This window comes from Meriones unguiculatus, chromosome 1 (genome assembly GCF_030254825.1).
Source record: "Meriones unguiculatus strain TT.TT164.6M chromosome 1, Bangor_MerUng_6.1, whole genome shotgun sequence".
Classification (NCBI taxonomy): domain Eukaryota; kingdom Metazoa; phylum Chordata; class Mammalia; order Rodentia; family Muridae; genus Meriones; species Meriones unguiculatus.
The window spans coordinates 26,017,249-26,035,267 of record NC_083349.1 but is presented as its reverse complement, the minus strand read 5'-3'; the positions used below and the strand labels follow the sequence as shown (position 1 = coordinate 26,035,267).

The 18,019-nt window shown below is 54.6% G+C and overlaps 1 protein-coding gene across 3 annotated transcripts in view; it reads right to left on the bottom strand.

Moving 5' to 3' along the window:
* Macrod1 (mono-ADP ribosylhydrolase 1) overlaps positions 1-18,019 on the bottom strand; it is a 139,896-nt gene that overhangs the window by 11,058 nt on the left and 110,819 nt on the right. For all 3 annotated transcript variants that reach the window (XM_021642272.2, XM_021642271.2, XM_021642273.2), the window contains exon 4: positions 620-649. In XM_021642272.2, the coding sequence (XP_021497947.1) occupies positions 620-649 (30 nt within the window). The remainder of the gene's footprint in view (positions 1-619; positions 650-18,019) is intronic.

Genomic DNA, 18,019 nt, shown 5'->3' with positions numbered 1-18,019 from the left:
GCATTAACCCCTGCCCCCTGGCTCACCAATCATCTTGCCGCTGTGCAGACAGTGGCTGCCCGGCAGCAGCCGGGGGGCTGAGGGGCTGACTGGGCGGCGGGAGGCGAGTTGCAGCAGATGTGGAGCCACAAGGCTGCCCCTCTGGAGGCACCTGCTACACTGGCCTGCATGCCCAATGGCCGGCCACCCTGCTCTCCACCGGGGTGGCTTCAGCATCGTGGTGGGTGCTCCAAGGGCACGCAGGGGTGTCTTCCCCACCCCCTGTCACTCACCTACTCCCCACCTGGTGTTGCAGTGCAGAAACGGACACTGTGCAGAGGCAGCGGAGAGAGACTGAGGGCAATGAGTAAGGAGCTTCCAAAGGCCAAGCAGGTGTCAGCCACCGAGTGAGACTTTGTCTACTATCCCGCAGGCCCCAGCCCCAGCCCCAGCCTCCTCGTTTACAAGCCAGGAGGCTTGGGTTCAGATGGTAGTCACCCAGCAAAGGGGCCCAGCCTTATCGATGGGCGTAGCAGTGGTGCCCTGACTGAAACAGCCTACCACCGACTACTGACACGGGAGACCCACACCCAGCCCCTCCCCCACCCTTACCAGAGACTCAGAAGGTCTGGGTACATACCTCCTCCGCCTCCAAGCAGGGAGCTGTTGGCTGCAAGACAGAAAGAGAGAGACAAAAGCAGGTAAGTGTGGGGGGGGTCCAAGAAGGAGCTGTACACGGGCAGAGGGTCAATCAGATAGCCGGGGAGCCTGGGTCCTGAGTCTCTGGGCACGGGGATTCCCATCCCTTTATGCAAGAGCCAACGGTGGGGTGTTGGGGAGCTCCTAGTGCGCCTGGGTTTTCTAGGGGACCAGGGAGTGGGGGGGCATAGGAGGGTCACCAAGACGCTAATATGTGGTAACACACAGGCTTAGGGCACACATGTGCAGGTCGGAGGACAACCAGCAGGAGCTGGTTCTCTCCTTCCGTAGTGCGGACCCCGGGCTCTGAACTCAGGTTGTCGGACTTAGCAGCAGATGCCTTTACTCACTGAGTCATCTCCAACACCCCCCCCCAACCCCACCCCTTTTGTTTTTTGTAAGACAGGATTTCTCTGTATAGCCCTGGCTGTCCTGGAACTGGCTCTGCAGACAAGGCTGGTCTCGAACTCAGAGATCCGAATACCTCTGCCACCCAAGTGCTGGGATTAAAGGCGTGCGCCACCACTGCCTGGCTTCAGCCCTCGAACCCTCTTTTTTAAACACAGAGCTTCCTGAGACCAGCATAGGTAAGGGGAGGCTAGGGAAGCATGGTCCTTACCCTCATGACCCACAGGCTGCCTAGTCACACAGTTGGAGGCCACTTAGAAGGGACTGCACATGGGACATAGTAGCACACACTTTTTATCCTGGCCCTCAGGAGGCAGAGGCAGCTGGCCCTCTGTGAATCTGAGGCCGGTATGGTCTGCACAGTGACTTCCAAGACAGTGAGGACTACACAGAGAGACCCTGTCTCAAAAACAAAAACAAACAAACAAAAAAAAAACAAAAGAGAAGAAGGAACTGCACCAAGACAGGGTAAGCACTGTTAGGGAGCTAGCAGGAGGCCACGGAGTACCTGACAGAGGAGGAAAGCCTGAGCACCAACCAGCACCTGATGGGTGGGGCCACCGCCTTCGGGCCTGTTTCCAACGCAAACTGGGAAGAACACCACAGCGCACAGGTTTGGGGGAAAGGCCACGAGAAAGGAATTAGCTTTGGCCTTGCTATAGGAAGGTTCCCTGCTTTCTGCCTGCCTGGAGGGTACCCACTCAGGGTACCCTCACAATGGGCCTCACAGCCACCATGCTGCTGCTTTCCACGTTAGCCAGAGCCAACTGCCCAGCTGGCTGCCCCTCCTGCCTTACCATGCAGACATGTGGCTGACCTATAGGTGAGGGAGGTTGGCAGCCCCTCTGTCAGAATGACAGAGCTGTGATGATCAGTGGCCCTGTTCAGCCTGGGGTCCCCTTCTGGCCACAAGGCCTGCATCCCTAAGCAATCCCAATGCCAACCAGACAAGGAGCTAAGGAAGGCCACAGGATCCCCTGAGACCCAGTTGTTGCCCGAGTGGGAGGCCCAGGCGGTCTGGCTCCCAGGCTGGGCCTTCAGCTCCTTCCAGGGTTGAGTTTTACCCGCCTTCCTGGGCTTTAGGGTTAGGGGCCGGACTGTGGCCCAGGGCTTTGTGCGGAAGCTCTGGATGCTGCTAAGTGGTGTCGGGTGGCTTGCAGTGGCTGGCCTCCCAGACCTGACAGCTCTTCGCTTGGGGAATAATTAATTCCACAGCCTGAAAACCCAGGGCTGCAAGTTGCCACGTTACTTTCGAGATTAATACAAGCAGCTAATTAAGATGGAGAAGTGAGGAGCGGCCGGGAGCTCCTAGAACCGAGCGGGAGCCGTGGGGACAAGGAAGGAGCCAGCTGAGCGTGTAGGCAAGTTAGCTGGAGACACTACAGGCTAAGAGCTGAGGTCAGCCGCCGAGGGGACCCCAGGAAGGGGCAGGGTGCACAGGTCCCATTCTGGTCCCCGGAAGCTCTCCAGGACATGATTCTATGGAAGGAGCAGATCCTGAGCAAGAGACAGGCTGCTGCTCTTCTTAAAGGGCCCCACTTATCATCACAGCACAGCCACCGGGGAGGGGCTCCTGTTCCCATTTTACAGAGAAGGAAGCTGAAGCTGAGAGCGAGCGAGCGAGAGAGAGAGAAATTGGACGGTGCGGGTGTGGGGTTAGGGTAGATGGGAGCTGGGGATGTCGTCCATTTCAAGGGTTTGTGATTGCAGGAATCCCTGGGTTGGATTTCCAATCATGCATATACCAGATATACAGGTTTCCATGTATAGACCAGACATGTATAGTAGCTGATGCCTGTAATTTTATTACTCTGGGAGGTGGAGGCAGGAGGATCAGAAGTTCAAGGTCATCTTCTAGTACATAAGGAATTCTAAACCAACCTAGGCTACGGGAGACCTCGGCTCTAAATAAATAAATAAAGGCTAAATCTGGGTCTCTCTGAACTGGAAGGCAGGCCAGAGGCTACACCCCCCTGGCCACGCCTACTTCCTCAAAGCAAGGAGGAGCACTTGCTCCAAGTGGAGCAGGCCTGGCTGTAAACACCAGGGGCTGTACTCTGCGAAGTCCTGCATGGGATGGAAGATGAGACCTCTCAGGTGGGCCCAGGCCTGACTCCAGCCCCCTGAGCCCCTGGGGCAGCACTGGCGGCTGTCGGAAGCTGCCCTCCACGGCCCTTCCCACCTCCCCCCATCACCTCTCTCTTAATTAACACCGGCTGCAAACAAGCTGGCTCCTGCTCAAAGAGGGCACAGTGCCAAATGGGTTGGCAGGAAGCCTTGCTGGGGCAGGAGAGGAGGGGCAGAGACCTGGGCTGGGTGCGCAGACCCCAGTCAGAGAGAATGTCAACCCCGGCCGTCTGACACTCCAACCAGGCCCCCACTGACCCTGGGGAGAGGCAAGTAGGGTGAATGAGTGATGTCCACCCAGCCAGGGTCAGAGAGAGAGGAGTGGACCTGGGACAGGCCAGGTGTTAAAAGGGTAGGCGAAGCCTGTCACCTTCTTGGCCTGTGGAGAGATCTGTGATCAGCCAACCTGCCCATGAAGGTAGTCTTTTTGTTTTTGTTTATCTTTTTAAAAAACACGGTCTCATACCCCCTGCTGGCCCCAGACTTACTATGTAGCCAAGGATGACTACGTAGTCATCCCTGAACTTGGAATCCTCTCGTCTTGTCTCTGGAGTTCTGGGAATCCAGGCCTGAATCACCATGCTTAGTGTATGCTGTGCTGGGGGTGGAACCCAGGGCCTTGTGCATGTTTAGGAGCGTTTTGCCAACTGAATGACACCCCTAGATGTCTGCTTATTTCAAGAGAAACCGGGTTTCACTCTGCTGCCCCATCTGCCAGAAGTCCTGAGCTCACGAAATCCTCCTGCTTCAGACTCCCAGCAGCTCAGCTGAGCGTACAGGCACATGCCACAGAATCTTGCTTTACCTTATTTTTAAAGGATTGGCTTACTGTCTATGTGTCTGTGCGTCTGTGTGTGCCTGAGGATGCCAGGAGAGTTCCTGGAGTCACTTGGAAGACACCTGTGAGCCACCTTAATGGGTGCTGGGAACTGAACTCAGTCCTCTGAAAGAACAGCAAGCAGTCTAACTACTGCCCGTCTCCCCAGCCCTCTCCCCTCCCCCTTCTTCAGGTATCCAGCCTTTTTATTTGTTACTTTTTTGAGACAGAGTCTCTCTATGTATTCCTGTGTGTCTTGTAGCTCCATACACAGAGATCCTCCTGCCTCTGCCTCCCAAGTGCTGGGATTAAAGGTTCTTTGAGGTACAGGAGGGGCTGGAGCTGGTCCAGGCTCTGGTGGCATGTAAATCTAAATCACAGGGTACAGTTTCTAGGCCAGAGGACACACATGTGGCTGTAAGGACATGGAAGGTTGTAAGGTTTGCAGTCCTCTGCCTGCTCTAGGGGGCTGCTTGTCACCTGTCACGGACACTGCAGATGAGAAGCTCCCTCCCCGTGGGTGGGTGTGATTTCACCACACTCCACTGAACCTACCCAGCTGGCTTTGGGCCCTGTGAGCTTGAGGTGCCCCTTCCGGTCACTCACTGCAAGTCCCCTGAATACCGAAAGCTGAGATTTGAGGTGCCTCCGTCCGAGCCTCCCACACGTCCTGCAGGCTCCCTCTGCCCTTCCTGCTGCTCCTGCCATGTCCACCCCCAGCTCATGTGGCATGCCACCTCTCTTCCACCTTCTCACACCCTGGTGCCTACTCTACTCTATCACTGCCTTCCCTGAGGACGGCAGAATAGGGACTCCCAAGTGTGTGGCCAGGCTCTTGGCCTAGTTAGGTACTGGCAGGTGGCCACTGCCCAGTGAGAGGGAGAGGGCCAGGCCCCGAGAGTTTGGCAAGTGCCACTAAAGATCAGAGGAAGTCCAGGGACAAAGGTGGCACCCTGCCCTGCTTCACTTTCAACAAGCAACATCTTATTTCTATCTATCTGTCTGTCTGTCTATCTATCTATTTATCTATCTATGCAAGGGAGAATGACCTTGAATTCTTGATCATCCTGTTTCAGGATCTTGGGTCCTGGGACTGCAGGTAAAAAGCCACCACGCCCAGCTTTAGGAAACGTTTTTAAAATGTTGTAATACTGCTGGTCCTGGTGGCACATGCCTGTAATCCCAACAGTGGCAGAGGCAGAGGCAGAGGCAGAGGCAGAGGCAGATGGATCTCTGTGAGCTCAGGGCCAGCCTGGTCTACAAAGTGAGTACAAAGTGTGTAGCTAAAGCAACACTACCCCCCTCCCACAAATGTTGTAATATTAATATATTTCTGTAAAAAAAAAGTCACGCGATGGCATTTAAAATGTTTTTCCTTGGCGGGGGGACACCAAGGCACAGAGCCTACATGGCAGCTCTGAGCTTGGCTGGACAGGGCACATGCAATGCTCACCAATCTGGGGAGACCCTGCCCCTACCACGGGGACAGTCTCCTCACAGTGTACACTGAACCGTTTCTCTTTTACCTCAGCTGCCCAATGAAAACTTTCCCAGGGTGGGAGTATGACTAAGAGGCAGAGCCTAGCTCACTGTGAAAAGGTCCCAGGTTCCATCCTCAGCACCACCAAGAAGAAGCCCCAAAACCTCAACGGGGAGCCCATTGAACTTCCTGAGTAAGGAGAACCCCTTCTTTGCTCTCAGGATGTAGAATAGGCTCCAAGCGAGGCCTGGAGGCCAAGAGCCCCACAAACACATTACCCCCTCTCTTTCCCCACTCTCAGCGACTCCCTCTGCCATGTTCCAAGTTCACGTGGCTGGTAGCTCTGTCTGGAAGAAATTACCCACCCTGTCTGAGACACACTCAGGTGCACACCTGCTGACCGCCCACCCGGGCCTGGGACCCTCGCCCACTCCCCCAGCATCCCTGCTCTTCAGGTACGCAGCCTGCTGAATACTGCCATTAGGCATGCCACACCTGCAGCTTCTGTCACAGAGCTTTGGTACATAGCAGGTGTCTAGGGACATTATTTCTTCGGTATTGGGGACTGACTGTTGGCCCTCTTGCATGCTAGGCAAGTACACTTGCACTAAACCACGTACCCAGCTCATTGTTTTTGGTTTTGTTTGATTGATTGTTTTTGAGACAGGGTTTCTCTGTGTGTAGCCCTTGGCTGCCCTGGAACTCACTCTGTAGACCGGGCTGGCCTCGAACTCAGAGATCCGCCTGCCTCTGCCTCCTCAGCACCGGGATTAAAGGTGTGCGCCACCACTGCCCAGATGCTATTTTGTTTTTAGGCAGAGTCGTGAACACACTCTGTATCCCAGGTTGGCCTGGTACTTTTTATCTCTCGGCCTCTCTTCCTAACTGCTGGGATTACAGGCGTACCACCAGGCCAAACCTCAAACCTCAGCAATGATTCTAGAAGGAATTGGGCAGTTACAGACTGTACACACCGAAGTCACTCAGCCTAGCGTGTCACATGTGCAGGGACTGGACCTGGCTCTGCCGGCTCCTTATGTGACGCTCTTACCAGCCAGCCCAGCAGGCAGCCCGGGAGTGGGGAATGGTGCTGCAACAAGCTGAGGCCAGTGGCCAAGCGACCTTCTGGTTTCCCCTGACAGAGACTAAGTCCTTCATGCCTGGGAAGAGGGGGGTAGTCCTCTGAGGGAGATGGGAGAGGGGGATGCAGAGAGGAGAGTCAGTTGCCAGTGACCCGAGGAAAGCGCTGAGCAGGTGCCCGGGCCAGGAAGAGGCTGGGCAGGCAGGCACAGCGGTGACTTTGAGGCTGGCACAGCCCCCTGCACCTGCCCCAGGAGGCCGCTGCCTCCACATGCCTGCCTCAGCTCCGTACACCTTGTCCTGGCATCCTGGCTTCACCTGCCTGGAGCAGCTGGGGATCTGGGCACTGCTCCCCTCAACCCTTGAACCCTCACTGGTCTGTTTTCTCATCCCTCCTGAGGGAGCCAGACCTCAGCTTTGGCAGAGATGCTCTCTGCTGCTACGGTGAGCTGAGCAGTGGGATGAAGGCGGACTCTGCTGGCACAAAACTGTCTGCAGGGTGACGGTCAAAGCTACACAGGCATAAACTTGAACTAGAATTAGTTAGCACCAGAGGTCATGAAGGTGATCAAAGGAAAGCTGGAGGAGGGCTGGCAGGTTGCCTCTCACGTGTGGCAAGGACCTGCTGAATGGGGAAGCTGGACCAGAGAAGCACACAGCAGGCTAAGGATAGCTGTGCAAAGGGCCTGAGGCAGAAGCCTAGCTGGGAGGTATACAGCGTAAGGCCCTGTGGCTGAGGTAGGGAGGAGAGACGAGGAGAAGGGTGCAGGGGAGGGGACAGAGAAGGCCTGGGGTCTTTGGAGCTGGACAACTGAAAGGGTCTCTGGGCACAGCAGTGTCAGACAGGCTCCGAACAGGTCAGGCTGCCCACGTGGCCCTGACCCCTCCTGAAGAGCCCCCACAGCTTGTCAGGCGCAAGGCTGCCACCTGCAAGGAGGGCTCTGGAGAGGCTTTGTTCCATTGCCACACAGACTGACGGCGGGACCCAGGGAGCTTAGGAGGCAGGCTCTGTTCCGGGGAAGTCACCACCGTTACCTCCCCCGCTCCCGCAGGCCGGCAGTAGAGATCCGTGTTCCGAGAGGGTGAGTCGTTTAAAACATGCTTTAGATTAGAAACACCGGCAGATGGAATGAGATGTAAAATGTGCCGAATTCTGAAGATAAAGCAAGAGGCTTCAAAGGCACCTCAAGCTGGGCGAGCAGTCACCATGTTGGACAAGCTCTGTGCCCCCAGGCCAAGGTCACTGTCCTTCAAGGTGTGGCTGCTAAAGTGGAAAGCAAGGCTGTGTCAGCTTGGGCCTGGCGGTGCACGGGCAGAAGCGGGGGGGGGGGGGGGGGACTGTGCGGAGACAGGGCTGCTACTTATTACCAAACCCATTCCCAGCCAGCTGCCACGAAGGCTCTCAACGGCCACCCTGACATGGACACATATGCCCTCCTGCTCCATTTACAGGTGGGGAAACAGAAGGGACTTGTCCCAGGACAGAGCCCTGAGCAGAAGAGCCAGTTACCCCATCCTTTGCCAGGGCTGATCTTAAACCCCCAGCTGTGACCTGTGATCTGGGGCCTCTGTTGCTTTATCTACTGACGAGGGAGTCATTTAATCAGGTCCTCATGGGCCTAGCTAGATGTTGAAGACAAGAATGTCTGAGGTAGAAAAAAAAATGCCTTTACATGGAGTGGCAGACGCCTGTAATCTCAGCATTTTAGGAGATGGAGGCAGAAGGCTCAGAAGTTCAAGACCAGCCTTGGCTATTTAGTGAAGCTCGCCTGGGATACATAAAATCTCGACTGAAAAAAAAAAAAGCTACTAACCCCATGTTAGGCCCCATTCTCATGACTCCATCTAACCCTACTCACCTCAAAGGTCCTGCCTCCAAACACCATCAGCATCTGGACTTGGGGTTAAGATTCCAACTCATGATCCTTTATCGGACACACAGATACCATAGCAGGGCTTCAGACAGGCATGCGGGTCAGAGGGTCCCAGGAGAAGGTGACCAACTATGAAGACTGGTTCACCAACTCCTAGGGAGGGCTGTGTGGCCATGCTGGATATGTAGCTCCATCTTAGAGATGGGGAAACTGAGGCTCAGATATGCGCCTGACCCGAGGTCACTAAGGTGGGAGAGACAGGATCTGATCTCTGTTTGGTCCAACCCTGGAGCCTATACTTTAGGAAGCCTCACAAAGGTTTGGCTTCTTTAGTCCCAGGGTTGAACCCCTCACAACCTTACTCAAGACACGCCTGCCTCACACTGCTGAATCTGAGCCTGCTCTTCTAGGGACTTCCTATCCTCCTACTGTCCCCGATGTCAGGTCTCCTTCCTCCATTTCCCCTGAATCTTGAATGAGGCTCTCTCATCCTCACACCTTCATGACGTCCCTTGCTTGTTCACCCTGACTGCCTTGCTTTGTAGTCTCCATTCTTGTACCCCAGGATCCGCCCTTCCCTACAAAAGCTGCCTAGTCAGACATTTAGAGATGGAAGTAGGTTAGCTGGCTGGGGCCACTGTTCCTGCCTGCCTGGGCCTGGGCTTCCACCCCTTCCTGCCTGGGTTCCTTGGGCTTGGCCACTGCTGGAGAGCTCCTGGAGATGATCCCCACCTCCACCCCAGGCCCCATCTAGGTCAGCAGCCCCAAGTCAGGTGACACTTGGCACCCACTCTTCAGGCCGGCCTTTTGGTAGGGACAACATAAGCAGCAAGAGAGGTACAGAGAGGTACGTCACCCTCAGCCCTCAGGCCCCTGTTCACAAACCCTGGGGGACCCATCAGAAGCTAACACAGAACCAAAGAACAAGCCTCGGCCAAGCCTGTCCTGTGGGCAGCTTCAGCCAGGTGTGTCCAGTGGACTCTTCCTTCCACCTGTCCCCAGCCACCCTGCATGGAGTCCTGCTATTTTTGCCGCTTTAACACATGTGCTTAGAAGGAGGAGAGGTTGAGGGACTGGCCCAGGGCTGTGAGGCTGGAAAGCCAGAGGCTGGGGTGGAATCCGGCTGCTTGATCTCCTTCATGGAGTCCTGTAGGGCTGCAAGACCCCAGCTGCAGTGGGCTCCCCTCCCCCAGGAGCCCCAGCAGCACTCTTGTCCTGTCATTAGCATATCCGAGAGCATCCCTGAAACCCAATTACCAGGAGATGGCTTGGGCCCCAGCCAGCCGGGTGTCGGCTCCAGCTCAGGAATCCAGATCTGCAGGAATGAGGGGCTGGGACCTAGGGCAGCCAGCTGGGAGTGGAGGGAACCAGAGCAAGTGGATGGGGCTGGGCAAAGGCTTGTGGCAGGCTATGGATGGATCCCGGTGAGGAGGGCAGGCCCTACCATGGCCAAAGTCAGGTGACATCCAGGGGCCCTCTGCCCTCTCTGAGTTTCAGCTTCCTTTTGAAAGAGAAAACCCGAGCTGGTTTTATTTTTTGTTTGTTTTGGTGGTGGTTCTGGTTTTTGAGACAGGGTCTCATGAATCCCAGGCTGGCCTCAAACTGGCTTTGTAGCTGAGGCTTGAACACATGCTAATTAAAGTGCCAGTGGCTCCATGTGGAAGGTTCTCTGCTGTCAACTGACCTTGAATTTCTGATCCTCCTAAGTGCTGGGGTTACAAGTGTGTGCCACCACACTCAAGGACATGAGTGGCTTTCTAAGAGCAAGAGTGGCTGAAGCCGTCACCTTGCTTTGTCTTGCCAAGGTGTCCTGCGGGCCCCATAAGGACACAGTGCAAGGCCCTTACCGGATGCTGGCACCATACTCTGGGAGTGCCAGGCTGCAGAGCCATCATGGAAGTAAATTTCTGCTCCATTCAGCCTCTGGTATTCAATTATAGCAACAGAAACAGACCTACCACCGAGCCTGATAAACTCATGAGGCTGGGGATGGGGCTCAGTTGGGAGGACGCTTTTCTAGTGTGCATTAGGGTCTGGGGACAGTCCACAGCGCTGCAGAAACATGGGAGTGCATGCTTGTGACCCCGGGATTAGGGAGATGGAGGCAGGAGGATCTGGAGTTCAAGATCAGCCTGGGATAGAGACCCTATTTCAACAAACAGACCTATACTGTCACAGAACATTGAGGTGCTTCCATCACAGAAACAGCAGTACTCTGAAATGGCATGTGCTTCCTTTTTGATTTTTTTGTAGACACGGTCTTGCTAGATAGCCCTGGCTGGCCTACTGCCTCAGCTCCCCTAGTGCTGGATGACAGATTATTGTTTTTTTGTTTTGGTTTTTTTTTTTTGATTTGGTTTGGTTTTTCGAAGCAGCCCTGCCTGTCCTGGAACTCTCTTTGTAGACCAGGCTGGCCTCAAACTTATAGAGCTTCACCTGCCTTTGCCTCCCGAGTGCTGGGACTAAAGGTGTGTGCCACCATTGCCCAGCTAACAAATTATTGTTTTATCTAGTTTTGCTGTGTAGGTCCTGCAAAAGGATTTCCTAAAACTCATATCTCACTGTCCTGTATCTAAACACTGACGTTCATTTGGGTGCGCTTGCGCTGTCAATTGTGATGTTCCCAGGGAGATATCCCTCCATGCAACCCCCATTCTCTACACAGGCAGATGGGTGGCCCAGCCTGGCTTTTTGTAGACATGGCAGGGGCATCTTTGCCCACCCCATTTGTCTGCTAGCATTTCTCTGGGCAGGCTGGCATCTTTAACTTTACTAGTTATTGCCAAATTGCTCTCCAAAGTGGTTGTTTGGATGATCGTTTTAAAATATAAATTAGATCATGTCACTTCCCTGCTTAAACCTCTCAAATCGCTTCCTATTATACTTAGAATAAAATCCATATTCTCTTCCACGAATGCTCGGCTGCATCCCACACTCGCTCCCCCTAATTTCCTATCTTCCTTTCTCCTCCTCTAAAGGGTCTGGCATACTCATGCCCCAGGCCCTTTGCACATACTGCTTCCAATGTCTCCTTTTTCTCCCAGCTCTTCTTAAACTGGCACTACCTTATCCATCAGGTCTCAGTGGAACTGTCCTCTCCCTCAAGGGGCCTCCCCTGACCACCCACTAAAACATCTAGACATATTCCAGACATATTCTTCACATTCCTTTTACCACCCTGTTCATTTCCACTGGAGGCGACATCGCCGTGGGTCCACAAAGACCTCACTTTCTCATCTGCATGGTGGGTTGTTACCAGCCCCGTCGCCTATGTCAGGAAGGGCTCATTTTTTATTTGTGGGTCTCAAAGGTGGACATGGGGATGTGGGAGTGTCACTCGGTGATGGAACATTTGGTTAGGGTGCTTGAGGCCACAAATGCCATCCTCAGCACTGTGAGACCAAGCCAAAAAGAAAACTCTTTAAAATGGAAACCAATAGTAACTGATTAAACGTATGGTTCACATGTGTGTGCAGGTGCGTGCTGAGGCCCGAGGAAGACATTTGGAGTCCTGATGGACCACTCTGCCTTCCTCCCTTGACACAGCATCTCTCACTAAATTCAAGGTGGCAAGCCTCCTGTCTCCATCCCTCACAGTGTGTGATTACAGGGGCACATGCAGCCACATCTAGGTTTCTGTGTGGCATTGAGGGATTTGAACTCAGGCCCTCATGCTTGCGCAGGTAAGCGCTCTTGTACCTGCTGAGTCATCTCCTCATTCCCAAACAAATCAGCCCTTTGCCAACCAAGCAGGCTGATGGCTTATTCATTGAACAGGCATTGTGTCTGTGGGGGTGCTGAGGGGTCCGGATGGGGTGGAGAATGAGACTCTGGGACTCAGGGCGGGGAGCTTTGGAGAGAGTACAGTGTCTGGGTTGAGGGCAGAGGGAGCAGCCAGGTCTACATAGAGTTGGAGGGCGCGCAGAAAGGCTGTGCTGACTGTAACTGGCAGAGCAGGAAGAGTCGTGGAAACACGGGTCTGTAGCTGGAAAGCGCCTCTGTACACATTCAGGGCAGGCCCCTTGCACTCGAGGGTCTCAAAGGACTCCTGTGTCCCAAGGACAACTTTGGACTCTTGTCCAGACGCCACCCATAAGCACAAAACACTGCCTATGACCTGGCTGGGGGCCAGATACCCTGAGACGCTTCAGTGACCCCCCAGAGAATTAGCTCCCCTGTATGGCTGGAAAAGGCACCCCTCGAAGGAGGGACAAGCAGCCACCCTGCCGCTATGGCTTCAGAACACAAGGTTGTCCGAAGCCAGCGAAGCAGTGAAGCCAGGAGAAAGACAGGGAGCACTTTCTGCAAGGGAAATTTAAGTTAGACAACACAAAGGACTTTCTCTGTCACCAGACACGGCTTTGTCAAGAGCCTGTCTCCTGTTTCGGGGCTGGTTGCTCTCTGTGGTCATGCAGGGTTCTCAGGACAGAAACTGCTCAAGGCTGCTCGGCCCTGAAGACATGAGCCCTGTTCTGTCTGAGTTTAATACCACTCAGCAGGGACTTGCCCAGGAGGCCGAGTTCCCTCCTACTCTTGGCACTAGAGCTTATGTAAAGAGGTCTTGGGGCTGAGAGTGTCACTTGCCGGGTAGGTCTCAAGGTGGCCGTCTGACTCCATCCAAGCCCTTTCTGTGGGGATAAAGAACTCAGCCTGGTCCTAGCCTTGACAGCCCCGGGGTCTCTTCACATAGGTGTCCCTCCTCTTTGTCCAGAAGGAGGAGGGAGAAAGGAGAAGAAGGGAGGAAGGGAGGAGGAGGAGGGAGGAGACCTGTGTGGTTGCCATTGGTATGCGAGGCCCAGCCTCAGCCCTCAGTGGCCCAGCCTCTGTGCTCAGCTCTTTAAGAATCCCTCCTTGGTGGCAGTCGTGTGGTGGTTGCCTGGTAACACCATCCCACCCCGCCCCGTGGCTGGCACTGGCCCTCTTCCCCTCCCCCTCCTCCTATAGCTCCCCACATGCCCAGCCTCAGCAGCATTCTGAGAGCTCAAAACCCGGCAGGTCCAGCTAGGTGCTTGGGGCACCGGTGCCTAGTAGGTGAGGACAGCTGTGTGAGCCCACCCTAGGCAACCCCTAACTCTGGCTCGGCACCTGTAGGTCCAAGGCCTTGGCTCAGCAGCCCCTTTCCCCTGCTCCTTCGCCCCCACAGTACTTTAGGCAGGCAGGTGAGGGTCTGGAATATGTCTGTCTCTCTTGTCCCAGCTCTGGGAGGGGACCCTGGGCTCCCAACAAAAATGCTCAGACTCCAGCTCTTCCCAGGGCACCACTTGTAGTGGCTTCAGTTGACCTGTGGTGCCATAATCTGTGGAGGGGACACGGGGGACTGATGGGAGGTGTCTTCCTTGGCCCTGTGAGGTTGCCTAGGTCCTGAGCATCACTGAACCCACAAAGCCACTGTGCCCAGGGCAGGAGGTAGAGAGGGCAGGTGAGGAGGAGCAGAGAGCAGAGGCCAGAGACACACTGATAGAGAAGGACATCGCCACAGGCTGGGGCCTTTGGAGTACAGAGCCCAGACAGTGATATCGTCAACGTATCTTCCCTTCTCCCTTCTGGGGTGATCCAGGGCGGCCCTTGGGCCCCCCTCTATCTTGGGATCCTACCCTCATCTCTCCTAGATAGCAGTCCTCTGCTACTCCCTTTCAGCCCACCACTTATTCTCTTCTCTGCCAGGAGGCATGGCCTCTGATTAGGCCTCACCCCTGCCCACCAGCCCCAGCTCAGTCTAGCCCTAATTCTTATACATGCTGGTCCCTTCCGACACAGTGCTCTCAGAGCCACAGCCCCGATACCTGTGTAACAGGTGAATGAATGGTGGCAGAGGCAAAGGAGGCTTAAATGACCTCCTTTAAGAAAGAAAGAAAAAGTGTCCTTTGCTGGGAATAATGTCTGGAAGAAGGACTCAGCCCTGAGGGAAAGACTTGGGGGGAGGTAGTGTCACTCAGAGGGAGAAAAGGAGGCTTTCATGGAAAGGAGAGTTATGTGAGAAGCAGTCCTGGCCCTTCTGGAGAGACAGGCTACCAGGGAAAACACTGTCTCCAGCCCAAGCCTGGTTTCTGACACTTTCTAGAATTTTCTCTCCACCCATACCCAGTGTCCTTACACACACCAAGACCTTGCCCTGCACACTCCCTGCTAGTTGAGCTGGGGTCTGGACACTTCTGTCCTCAGAACAGTCTTTCCATGTAGTTCCCAGTTTTGTGATCACAGCTGGCCTTGGGACATCCTTGTCACTGCTGCCTGGACTGGCTCAGCCTGATGACCATCCCTTCATTTAGCATCAGCAGACAGTGCTGTCCCTTCGGGCAGGCCTATCAACTGTGAGACCACATCAGGCCCCCGGCTCTGCCTTCCAAGGACCAGGGGGAAAAAGGGCAAGCATTCCTAAGACGCCCATCCTAGAGTCCAGAGGCCCTGGGCCCAAGTCACCTTCACATCTGCTACTAATTTACTATGATCCAGGAAGGAGGCACGTCTGTGACGCCATCAGTTACCTGGCTTCTGACAAGTGCTGTCCAACATCTGGAAAAGTGGGGTCACAAAAGGCAGTCATGGAGCTTGTCACAAAGAGAAACACAGAACAGACTGCTGGAGCCAGCGAGGTGGCTTCGTACGTAAGGGCACGTGGTGCTGAGCCTGATGACCTGAGTTCAACTCTGGAACCCACATGGCGGAAGGAGAGAACTGACTCTTGGCAGTTGTCCTCTGACCTCCACACTCGAAGCCACACACACATACACACAATACATTTAAGTATGAAAACACTCCTGCTGTATTGCTTGCCCTCCAAGACTTACATGGAGGGGCTGAGGACGTGGCTAGGTTGGCAGAGTGCTCGGGCAGGTTCCATCCCCAGCACCACAGGGCATGGTGACACACCTACAATCCCTGTGGTCAGGACTGCCAGAAGTTCAGGGCCATGTTTTAGCTGTAACTCTGTGGTAGCCTGTTGACCTAGAGCCCGGCATTCCCTCTCCAGCTGGAGAAAAACAAAATGAGAAAGCCTTAGTCTCTGAAGCGGTGTTCAGAGGTACTGGTTTAGGGTTAGCGGAGGTCATGGGCCCTTTATGGTGGAGTCAGTGGCTCCCGACCCCACTTTTTCAAGCTCAGGATGCACATGCTATGCCAGTGCTCGACCACCGAGCTGCACCCTTAGTGGCCTTTTAAGAAGAGAGAAAATAGCCAGGTATGGTGAGGGAGATGCAGGCAGGAGAATCAGAGGGTTCAAGGTCATCCTTGGCTACATAGCTAGTTTGAGGCCAGCATGGGCTACATGAGGCTCTATCTCACAAGCAAACCAACACATACAAACAGACAAACAAAAAACAGGAAGAAAAAAAGAGAAGAAAAAGACATAATGCCTAGCTTACTTTGTCTTATCACATGATAAGCAAGAAAACACCAGATGTGCCCCTTGGTCAGGACCTTTCACTAAACAACCTCTTTTCTTTATAAAGCATCCAGGTTGTGGTATTCCCTTATAGCCCCAACAAGGAAGAAGAAAGGTGGGGGTGGGGTGGGGGTAGGGGAAAAACTCAGTGAACAGGATGTCCAGGCTCTGGCCTGTGGGTGAGTCACTTGGGCAGGGAAAAGTGTGTGTGTGTGTGTGTGTGTGTGTGTGTGTGTGTAGAAGTGGGGCCCTGGTCTCAGGGGACATGGGGGCTCAGAGAGGCCAACATTGGTGCCAGCTCAGTAGGTGGATTCCAGCCAGCAGCTGCCCCTGGCCTGGTCTTTCCTCAAGGTCCCCTTGCCTCAGTCCTGGTCCTTAGGAGTCGCTGGTCTCAGCATACCGGACTTTGCCCCACTCCTGGTTGCTCCTGGATCTCCCTCTTTAAGGTTTTACCTTAAGCTGAAGGTCTTGCTCTCTGAGCCTTTGCCCTGTGAGCTTTCTGTGAGAAGCCTCAACCCTATGTGTCCTGCCTACAGGAATTCTCAGGCAGAATGGCAATAGGGGAGCAAGCACAGCGGAGCTGGGACTTGGATCAGAAGCACTGCTGGAAAATGAGGGCTGGTGGGCCAGGCAAGTGTACCCGAAGCAGTGCCAACAGCCGTCCCACAGCCCACAGGCTCACAACTCTGTGTGAATGTCCCAGAATGCCCTGGGAATTCAGAGAGGCTCGGTGGTCAGTGAGCACGGCTCTCTGGAATCCCCAGAGTGGAGGTCGTTAGTGATGCTGGGTGAAATGTGTAGTGTGGGAGATCCCATCCTTCCCCACTCCAGAACAAGCCTAAGACGGGCCCAGCCTTGGCTGACAACAGTCTAACATTGCCAAGTCCAGTTATTTCAGCAATCAGAGTACAGAAAACATCTCAGGATCTTTACAGACTGTCACATTGGCCATAGGAAGTCTGCGGTGGGGTGGCCCCATTAGCACAAGAAACTGGAGGTGGAGCTGGGAGGACTGGATAGTGCTGAGGCTCACTGGCTCTTGTACAATCAGGTGGCTTCTGCCACATCCCCCTGAGAGGTCAGGGGGCGGCTGGGAGGCTGCGGGCCAGGATGACCTTGCTGCCCAGTGGGAGGGCCCACTCTGAGCAGCAGGGCATTGTTCTGGTTATTGCCTCCCTCGGAGTGGGGGAGCCGGGGCTTGGCGAGCTCAAGGTTGAAGCCACAAAGTGTTCCTGGGTGACTTGAGCTGCCCTCAACGCTGACGGCCTCCCACCAGGGCCCAGCTCGAAGGACTAACTCTAGCCTTCCCTATCATCCTGCGTTCCCGTGCAGCCGGTAGCTAGGTTCAGTGTGGAGTTCAGCGAGTATTTGTTGACTGAACAAACTGTATTTCCTGGTCTCAGCTGACTGTGTCACTGTCCTGGAGTTACAGTCTTTGCCTGCTGCCCCCTTTCTCCTCAGATGAAGCTCCTGCAAGTCTGTCTGTCCAGATCTGCACACCAGGCCTGGCTGCCGTTATCAACGTCTTCCACCACGTCCTGAGCTGACTGAGCCCCCGCTCCAGCTCAGTGGCACCCAGGCATTCACTGCTGTAATGGGCTCCAGCTGCACCTGATCTGGAACCTTCCTCGTGCCCCCCAAAACAAACAAACAAATAGCCACTGCCCTTAGGGAGATTTCTGGTGTCCCAGCTGACCTGGCCCTAGTCTCTGGGGTCGCACAGAGAAGCCTGTTTCGGATAGCTCTTGCCCAGCAATGACTATGTGCGGGGCAGCCTTTCTAGAACCCCAGCTTTGCTTCCAGGGCAGCCTGGTTCCTAACGGTCTCCTGGCGTGGCAGACGGTACCCAGCACAGTGGACTTCCCCCAATATTCCCTGGACTGTGTGCAGGAGCTGCCGCTGAGCAAGTTACAGTCCATCAGCTGAAGGAGCGTCACACAGCCATTAAAGCCACAATTACGAAGGTGATATTTTGATATCCAAGTGTGATGTGTCAAGTCAAGCTCCGCTCACACTATCCACGTCAGTATGAGGCCAAATGCTTGCTTGGCGCCAGTCTGGTGCCTGGCATGGGGTGGCACGGAGGTAAAGGGGGGTTTGGTTTGGGAAAGGAGGAAGGCACTGAGCCACACGCTAAGTGACACGATGGAGGAATGATGGAGCCCTGGGGGCCC